General features: G+C 45.1%; 1 protein-coding gene across 1 annotated transcript; it reads right to left on the bottom strand.

Annotated features, from left to right (window-relative positions):
* Nucleotides 1-2607: 2607 nt before the first annotated feature.
* LOC102774155 (olfactory receptor 10AC1-like) lies at nucleotides 2608-3582 on the bottom strand. Its single transcript, XM_015570975.1, has one exon. The coding sequence runs from the start codon at nucleotides 3580-3582 to the stop codon at nucleotides 2608-2610; it is 975 nt and encodes a 324-aa protein (XP_015426461.1).
* Nucleotides 3583-10056: the final 6474 nt, after the last annotated feature.

Below are 10056 nucleotides of genomic sequence, written 5' to 3' on the forward strand. Positions count from 1 at the left end.
GTCGAGCCTGGGTGAGGGGATGAGGGCTGTTTGCAGCTGTTCACACACCATTCAGGGTAGGGTTCCCCACTGGGGTGCCTGGCCAGCCTCGGTGAGGGGCTGAGGGCTTTTTTCAGGCTGGGGGTGACTGAACTCCTAAACGCTCCTTTTTTCCTTTCTTTTTTTAATTTTTTTATTCTGGGCCAGCTTTAGCTGTGGCTCCAGCTCTGAGGCCTCTGCTGCTGGGAAAGCGGAAACCCTCGGGATTTGGTTTATTTCGGTTCTACAATCGAAACTCTGTATCAACTCCAGCTCTGAGATCCCAGCTCCCTGAAAGCTGGTTTCTGGGTGTTTTTTTTTAGCTTCTATTTGTTCCTATGTTTCTTAAACTGTAGGCTGAGAGGCCGGCAAGGCAGGCGGGGAATGTTGGAGTCCTCTGTCACTGAAGCAAGCAAGCCTCATGTTCAGTTTAAGCTTCCTGGCTGCCGGCCACTGTCTTGGCTGGCACTTAATTTGCATATCTCCCCTGATTAGCCAATGGGAAGGGTAGCGGGCATACGCCAATTACCATGTTTCTCTTTTATTAGATAGGATATCACTACATACTTTTTGATAACAAAGTTACAAGAATATTGTAGGTAAAATGTTTTTTTTTAAATTAAATTTTATTGGGGTGACCCAAGAATATTGTAGGTAAAATGTTTTTTTTTAATTAAATTTTATTGGGGTGACATTGGTCAAGATGAACATAAAGGTTTCATGTGTGGATTTCTAAGTTACAAAATCTGTATATAGCCAATGTGCCCACCACCCAAAATCAAATAAACGGTTTTTTTGAAAAAACTGAGAATGAATTTCTTCTGCTGAAGCTTTTCAGCTACTCATGCAGCAAAGCATTTCATCGGTGATACACGATTTTCATTGTACAAAGCTGAAGTAGGCCCATATTTTGCAAACGTAACCACACCATAACTGCACCCCTCTAGACTTCCTTCCCTTGCCTTGTGGCCAGGCTGGAACTGTATCCTCCATAAGACCATAAATCCCAACCATAAATCAAGTACTGACAGGTACTTGATTTCACTGTGGAGCTCAATGGATTAAAGGAGGCAGGGCTAGATCACACATCACACAGCAAGCCTTCCCTAAGTGTCTTTCATCTGCCCCTGAGATCCCTTTTCCTATTTCAGCTGTCTCTTTCCCCATAACTGACATTCTCAGTCAGATGCCCATGCATGATTTTGTTTCAGGAAAGAGTAATGTGAAGAAGTAGGCATTCCATGTAATGAAGGAGGTGATGGAAACAGCTAGGTTCTCAGGGCGGAGGGTCTGGTGTCTGACCCCCCGCATGATACATGCCCTGTCCCTAGTAGTAGAACTGTGGGACATGGCTTCCCTGCCTCCACCGCCAACTCTACAGCCCCCCTCCCCCTAGAGATTCTACAGGTTTCTAAATATTCCTCATAAATGATTTTTCTGCTTCTTTTACTAGAGTAGATTGTTATTTCTTAAAAATGCAATCAGAACACTGACTGATCTGCCTTGTGATCTCAACCTCAGCTCCCAAGCCAGTTCTTAGCTTTTCCAGACCTTCACTGTTTCATTCACTGTTTCATTCAACATGGAGCAGCAGCTACACATAAGACACTGTTCAGGAACAGGTAATGAAGTAGGCACATTTCACAGAGTTTATATTCTTTGGGAGGAGCAGGCAATTAAAACATTACAAAATGTCAGATAATTTCCAATAAAAGAGATGCTTAAAAATTAAAGCATGATAATGTGAGAGAGAGCAGAGAGGTGATATTATATAGAGTAACTACTGCAGGCCTCTATTCTATGAAGAGTTGATATTTGAGTTGAGACAGCATCTGGATGACCAGGAGCCAGCCTGTGAAGATCTGAGGGAGGAGACTTCCAAGAGTGGAAATAGCAAATGACAAGTCCAGAGTTAAGGGTGACTCCTTAATACACACTATTGTGCCCCTTGCTTTTTCACTTTTAATAATATATATGAGAGATGGTTCCATGTATGCCACAGATCTTTTTCTCCTCCTCCTCCTCATTTTTCTTCCTCCCCTTTCTTCCTCTCCCTTCTTCTCCTCTGCCTCTTCCTTCCTCTCCTCCTCCCCCTCCCTTTCCCCTCCTTCTTCTTGGCAGCTGCATAGGATTCCATTATAGGGATAAATCATAGTTTATTTAGTCACATGCTGGTATTTAAACAATTTGTAATCTTTTGCTGATTCACACAGTGCTGACATGAACATTTTTGAACATACATACTTGTCCTGTCCGCGAGCTCTCTGCAGCCATGCATTTTGCTTCCCACATCATTGCAAGCCCACCACTGTGCAGGCCCCAGGGTTGGGAAGAACTCAGCAGTGCTTGTGAAAGCACTAGAGGCAGGTCTCAGGTGCCAACCACACTGTCTCTGGCTATTCCTCCAGGGAGGGGTGGAGGATGGAGCAACTGCTGACAGGCTCTCCTTATGTGGACACGCTTCCTGGTTCTTTCCTGAATCCAGTCCTTGAGTCCCCCCTGGGGTCATTCCTGATGCTACGTCCTGTAGACGAAACTTTAGGGAGTAGAGCTGCCTACTCTGGCCTGGCCCCTGCCCGCTGTCAGGGTTCATACAGTCTGACCCTGTGGTTGGCCCAGCAGCCACCGCCCCAGCACCCTGCGGATGGCCATTGTGACCTCACAGTTGCGCAGGCTGTAGATGAATGGGTAGAGCAGCGGCGTGACATTGGTGTAGATGAGCGCCAGTATGCGGTCCCGCCGCGGGGAGTAGCTGGCCTTAGGCCGCACATACATGAAGGTGGCGCAGCCATAATGCAGAAAGGTGACGGCCAGGTGCGAGCCACAGGTGGAGGCAGCCTTGCGCCAGCTTCCAGGGGAGTGCTTGTGGCGCAGGGTGGTGGCGATGGCGCCATAGGAAGCCAAGATGAGTACCAAGGGCAGCAGCAGCAGCACCAGGCAGGCGCCCAGTAGGGGCAGCTCATCCATATAGCTCCGTGTGCAGGCCAGGTGCAACAAGGCTGTGATGTCGCAGAAGAAATGCACCAGCAGGTGGGAGCCACAGAATGGCAGGTGGAAGACCGCCACCGTGAGCCCTAGGGACACTGTCAGTCCCCCGAGGCAGCAGGCCAGGGCCAGTTGTGCACACAGCCCTGGGGTCACTACAGCCGCATAACGCAGCGGGTGGCAGATGGCCATGTAGCGGTCATAGGCCATGGCGGCCAGTAGGAAGCACTCGGCCCCACCCAGCGCCACGAACATCTGCATCTGAACAGCGCAGCCCAGAAAAGAGATGGGGCTGCCCCTGCCGAGGCCAAGGCTGGGTGCAGCCAGGTCGGCCAGGGAGCGGGGCACCACCACCAGCGTGTAGCAGAGCTCGATGGCTGACAGCTGGCATAGGAAAAGCAGCATGGGTGGCCGGCTGGGCATGTAGGCCACTGCCACCAGGATGAGCAGGTTCCCACTCAGGGTGGCCAGGTGCACAGCCAGCAGCAGGAGGAAGAGCACAGGCCTCAGGTGTGGGAACTCAGAGAAGCCCTGAAGGAGAAAACCCTGGGGCATGGTAGCATTGCTGGAGCTATCCATGTGGGTCGCCCAGAGCCACCTGTGGGAGAGAAATGAGGGAAAGGCGAGCTGTGGGGTGCCACCGTTCTAGCCCTGATGGTGGAGATAGGACCAGGTGGGAGTTAGAGGGTGGGAGGGAGTAGTGGATACAGAGAGCGGTGGTAGGTACACGGTACACTCCCAGCCCCCTCCCCATGAGGATGTCTTGTTAACTGGTTCAGAAACATGGTGCAGGTCTTCCTGCCTCCTGAACTAGATTCTCACTGCTGCTTTCTCAACATGCTCTTTCCAAGGAAGCCTCAATTTTAGACTCTTATAATGCATCACTCATGACCTCCACCTACAAAGAATTTCCTGCCCTCAAACTCCAGTTACCATTCTGAGGGGCCTAGCCTGAGCTCCTCAAGGCAGGAGATGTGTCTTCAGTCGCTGCCTCTGTTCCCTCCTCCCTGGCCTGTCCAGTCCCTTCTGAGTTGCTTTCTGGATGTGTCACAGAATTACAGAAACATAAAGCAGATGAAGACCTTAGAGCTCATGTCCTACAACCTCATAATTGTAAAGAGAAAAATGAGGCTGGGGGTGGTAGTGGTGAAGGGCTTAACGGCTTATAGAAAATTATGAACAGAATCTGCATTTCTGAGACTGAATCCCGAACTTCCCCTGACTCCAAATGGGACTATAAAAAAGTCACTACAGTCAGTCAGTCCACAGTAATTTAGTCTTAAATGGAAACCCAAGTGTGTTCAAGGCACTGAGGCAGACACATAGGGAACAGGGGAAGTTAGCGGGAGGGCCTGGCTAGGCACATCAGGAACAATGTGTCCCTAACATTTTTATTAGAAGTAATGTGTATCTGTTCTAACTTGCCTTTTTGAGTGAGTAGTACATTTCAAATTTGCCAACTGAACACAGTTTATTTCTAAGCATTATTGCTGACTCATTTGCAGGAAACATTTGGAAAACATTGATAACCTGTAGGTCGACTGTGCTTGTCATAAAACTCTAGTATGGGGGAACATGGGGTGGTAAGAAATTCAAGGCCATGCAAACAAGAGGAGGATGTTTGATTTTTCCAATAGTTATTTATAATATCTCTTATTTTCTTATCTCTTTTATTAATTTCAATTGTAAGCTCGACTATTATTTCTTCTCAGTGACTTCGAGTCAGGGTTTATAATCAGTGTTGGAAATGGAATTTGTGCATAGCTTTTATACCGTAGAGTGCAGTAGCAATAAAGCTGGGTTAAGGGCATGGTCAGATGAAAGAGCTGGAAGGAATGCAAAGAGCTTGGGCTTTGCTAACTAGTGCTCCTTTTGGAGAAGAGAATTCTGAAGAATTTTCAGTGTCACCCTGTGCTTTTTCTTTCTTTTTTAAAATTTCTTTATTGATTAACATATTACATGTGTCCTTATCACCCTATCGCCCCCAACAACCCCCCTCCCACTCATGCCCCCTGTGCGCTTTCTTGTCATCTGGGGGGAATGTCTCCAAACAGATGTTTGTAGTCTTATGGAGGACAAGTAAGGTTGGGTTTTGGGTGGTTCTAAGGGAGATGGAATCATTTCCCTTGTGTTTTAGAACTCTCACTTTTTTGGCCAGTATTGAGTCTATTGAGCAAACTTAACAAACCTTTTTCTGTTGAGTGCTTCTTCCTTGTCAGGTGTTATAGCTGCAGGTGTGAACAAGAGAGAAGCCTGGCTGTCCTGGAGGTCCTGGCAGGATGTAACTGCTGAGGGACCCACAGCAGCTCTCTTCTCTCTGCCTCGGCTCACTCTTCTCTACTCCTCTCTTCTTAGAGAAGCAGAGGGTGGGGGGCTGAGGGACAGAAATGATCCAGTTCTTTTGTCTTCATGTTCATACTGCACAGAAATGAAGATGACAAGAATGGCCAGGGGAAGGTGCCCATAACTGCATACTGAACATAGATCATGTTTTTTTTATAAGCAAGGCCCCACGAAGTGAACCACATAGGCCAACTGAACAAAAAGGAGACTGAGGAATGTTTCTGCTTTGTTTGGAGTTTTTAGGAGGATTTGTTGCAAACTCAAGGAATGTACGTCACAAATGTCTTTTCTCTTCAAGGATGAGCGGGGTCAGACACTTTCCAAACTTCTATGATTTGACCCATTTAAAACCCAGCTCTATCAGAGTCATTGAAGCTACAGAGGGAAAAGAAATGATGACAAGGCCTGCTTGAGCCACTCCTTCCCCCCCAAACCCCTCATCCCCCACATTCTCCAGGGGCAGAAGGGCAGATATTCTTGTTCTTCCAGGTGATTCATAGTATCAACAGTAGTAACTGTGCTTAAGGGAGTAGCTGGCAAATGCTCACAAGTACTTTACACATTTAATTCATTTAATCCTAGCGACAACTCAATAAAATAGGCCAACTCTTACACTCATCGTACAGATGAGGAAATTGAGGCGTAAAGAAATTAGATGTCATGAGCTAGTGGTAAAGACAGATTTTACACCCAAGCTTTTTATAGTCCATGGTCCTATTCACAAGATAGTCTTCCTTACCTAGACCTCTCCGGAAAATTCTTCCCACCTAAGACACACCCTACCCTTTTTCCCACATCCCTTACTTTCCCTCTCTAGAAATTAACTGCACTCTCCTAGGCATTGCTGTCCTCATATTTCCCTTTGCTGACATTCCCTTGAGGCCCTGTGGATATGAGCAGCAATACAGATAGTCTAAGATAGCAAATCTAAAAATAATTTCTCCTTAGCTTTGACATTCATAGCTGCTGCTGTTATTGTTCTGGCAGATCTGCTTTTCTAATTGTGTGAGGCTCAATGGAGCACCCACAGAGTAATGCCTGGCTGGTGGCCCAGGACACTGGGATGTGGCTGAAAGCCTCACTGGGCTGCAGCTGCAGAGCTGGGCTTTGATTTTTACAGTGCAGAATAATTAAAATTACCTGTAATAATGATGCTTTTTAAAATTGGTCATTTCAGTAGTCAGTGGAAGCACATTTAAAGAGGGGATGAAATGGGAGATTGGAGAGGCAGACAGGTCAGTCTCCTCCAGACCGCTGGACATGACCAGATCTCTGGCACCCATCTGTAGACCACCTGGCATCCATCATTTTGACCACCTGACATCTAACTGATTGTCATCCTGGACCAATCCTAGGGCTAAGAATGCAGGGCTGATTATTACCAAGAATGCACTTTGAACTATAAGGACACAATTTTTCTTTCTTCTGAACATTTTTGAGGTTTTGCCTAGTTGTGTTCCCAGTTTGAAAACTCTTAAGACCCTGGAATAAATCTTTATAATTAGTTTCTAGCCAAGCCTCCAGACTCTTTTTTAGTTCCTTTGACATATGTTAGAACCCAACTTCTACAGTATCGTAGCAGCCTTTGGGCTCCATTTGCATAGCAGCTGACAAGTATAATTCGATAGTGACTCCTTTTCCTATGTCATTAGTCTTTTCCTTGATTTATGACAGATAACTCAAAACCTATTAATATACATATACTTGCATTATTATTGTATTTAACATTTAGATGTTTTCTAAAATAAAACCCTTGAATTAAAACTTATTACCATTCTCTTGCTCAGATGCAAACATATCTTTTGGTAGTGTTTTTCTCATCAGTTTGATATTTCCTTTACTCAAAGGAGCTACATATCATCTCTGGATGCACAGATTTTACTGTGTGCTCCCTCTTCCAACCATTTATAATTTCAGCCTCAACCCAGGTGGGTGCCTCTTTTCTGTCCCTGTGTTTCTGTCTTGTGAGCCACTTCCTTTCATGTGATAAAGCAGTCTCCTGAGTCCTTGATAACTAAATTTGGTAAGATAGCTTGTCAAAAATTTTTGGAAGCCTAACTAAAAGAAATCCTTTGTTATTTCTTGTTGGCATCTGTGTCCCCAAAAGCATTTAAATAGATTTAATAAGGAATATTTTCCTTACATGGACATTCTTGCTTTCCTCCCTTTATGGTGTTTTCTGAAGTATTTAGTGATCCTACATGTTATAAAAGTGAGATGCCCTTCATACTTTCTGTGTCTTCTCAGGAGTTCTTCTTAAAGTGATGGTTACACAGGCAGTCTTTTAGTTCTCCAGCTCTGGGTCAGTATGTTACCTTGGGTTTTGCATTTTGGCCAACATTTATCCTTCAAGTTTCCTGACAACTTAGAATTACAACAACGTGTGCACTTGGGTTTAGAGCCCCCTAAATAGTTGCTGCTGTTAATTCTCTTTTCTTAAATCAATTGAGTGAAGTATTATTTCAGGCTTCATGCTCTCTTTTAATTTCATCTGAAGAGGAGCTTTGAACCACACAAATCTGGGAGCCCTGCTGATTTTAGAGCTTGGCCTCTGCCTTTGCTGTTTTTAAAAAAGTTCTCAGCTTGAACGAAGCAGTATCCATTTAAATGGATATCTCTGACCCAGGCTTCCGCCAGAAGAACAGGGATATACTTCAAAAACCAGCACTTTAATGTTTAACATCAAAATTGTCTGGCAAAGAGACTGTCCCCATTTTGGGACTGTGAAGGACATCCTTACCACACATAAATGCATGGTCATTGTACTGTTACATTTTGAAAATTATTCTAGGCCTGAGGATCAGTCACTTTATCGACTTGAAAAAATATTAACATCTTTTCTATATAGGACACTAGTTTGTTTTCTAAATATGTTTTTAAGATTAACTCATTTTTCATGAAGTCAGTTTTAGTAGGTTTGAAAATACTTTTTATTTCTAGACTGCATCTTATGCCACAGAGCAATAAGAGGGCTCCCTCAAAAACCCAGATGACCCAGATACCGGGTCTGTCTTGAGGTGGTGCATGGGAAGAAATGCTTCTAAATGCTTCTTCTACTAAAAGATGCTTTTTTGCTTCTTGTTGGTCACAGACTGAGAGCTGGAACTAAGGAATAGGGGCAAGGCAACTGCTTAGATGAAGAAATCAAGGTTATCTCAGTTCTGCCAGGGTATTTTCATGATTCATTAAACTGGAAAACAACAACAACAACCCACTGGTGAAAAAAATATATTGCTATCCTAGTCCAGCCACCATACAGGAGAGAGCACACTGATATCTTTGGAACATTGTCTCAGAGAGCCATGGGCCCTCAGCAGATCCTTCACCTGGGAGAGTTGTGTGCATAATTTTGGCTTCAGGAGTTCTTTCCAGTGAGGTACTCTCCTCACCATCCTGCTGCCTACCCCCGAGTCTCCAGAAAAGACTTCTGTGTTTGCTGAGAAAAAGCAAAAAAAGTCCAGATGAAATGAGATAGAACACACAGAGTTCAGCCAGCCCAGGGGTGGGCTCTGATGGTGGGCCAGGTCTTCTTCAAGGGGGAGGGGAGTGGTCACTGTGGTTGATGTGGTTTGGGGCCTAGGGATTAAGTTTTTGGCCAGGAAGCAAGGAATAAATGGAGCCCCTTACAATACCATGACAGGAAGTTTTTGTGTGGTCAAATTTTTGTGTCCCGTGGAGCTAAATAATAATCATGGACTTCATCTTCATGAATACTCTATTTTGTTTCTAAAAGTTGAAGAGGTAATATTTTCCTCAGTTCTATTCTTACCCATTATTTTATAGAAATAACAGATCATTTAATGCCTGTCTCCATGAGAACCTCTATCGACCTGAGGAGAAGATAGGAATTTCCCAGTTTTTGGTTGGAAAAGTTGAGGCAGAGAGATGCATTTGGGCAAAGATATTAAGTAAAAAATATATATAGAACCTAAAAGTTCTGGAATCTGTAGCTGCCTCATGTTCCTCACACCACATGCCTTCTCAGTGCACCTCAGATTAAACGGGTCCACAAGTTAGAGCACCTTGAACATCACGTGCCCCATGATTTACCGATGTGGGATACTGGGTCTGTCTTGAGGTGGTGCATGGGAAGAAATGCTTCTCTCACAAGTAGTTATCTTTTGGGGGAAAACCTAACTGGGAAGTGTTTTGATTTCCTTATTTCCATGCTCCATTATTTGTATTTCCTTCTCTGCCCACGTACCCTACAGATGCCAAACTTCTCCTTACCTGGGCCCAGAGAGAGGGATGACCTGGAGATGGGTGGAAAGGAGACTCAGATCATGGTAACTGGAGGTTAGAAACATCACAGGCAAAATGAGAAATAGCAGACTGTAGGGTTGCAGTGGGCAGTTGTAGAGGAGATGAAGTGCTGAAATGAGAAGAGTGAGAAGAGTAAGCGGGGAGATCGCCCAGAGGGATATCCACAGCAGCTTCTGGATAAGCTGTGTCTGGTCGGCATTATAATCTTAGCTTGCTCTATACCCGTGGAGAGTGGGGAGAGAGGAGAGGGATATATTAGTTCCTTCCAGAGGGAGGACAAGCAAGAACAAAGACATCTGTAATGAATGCACTCACCACAAAACCCCTCCTCAAGGCTGGAGACCTAGGTGGGGCTTGGCACACATACAAGTGACTCTCCAGCTATCCAAAGAGAAATGACTCGTCTTATCCCATGTGGCCCACTGTCCAAAATGCTGTCCATCCCAT

The sequence above is a fragment of the Myotis davidii genome, unplaced genomic scaffold (assembly GCF_000327345.1).
Source record: "Myotis davidii unplaced genomic scaffold, ASM32734v1 scaffold1488, whole genome shotgun sequence".
In the NCBI taxonomy this organism is placed as follows: domain Eukaryota; kingdom Metazoa; phylum Chordata; class Mammalia; order Chiroptera; family Vespertilionidae; genus Myotis; species Myotis davidii.

Bases quoted from the DNA above. Each gene is read 5' to 3' on its own strand.
- LOC102774155 (XM_015570975.1), bottom strand. From the start codon at position 3,582: ATGGATAGCTCCAGCAATGCTACCATGCCCCAGGGTTTTCTCCTTCAG.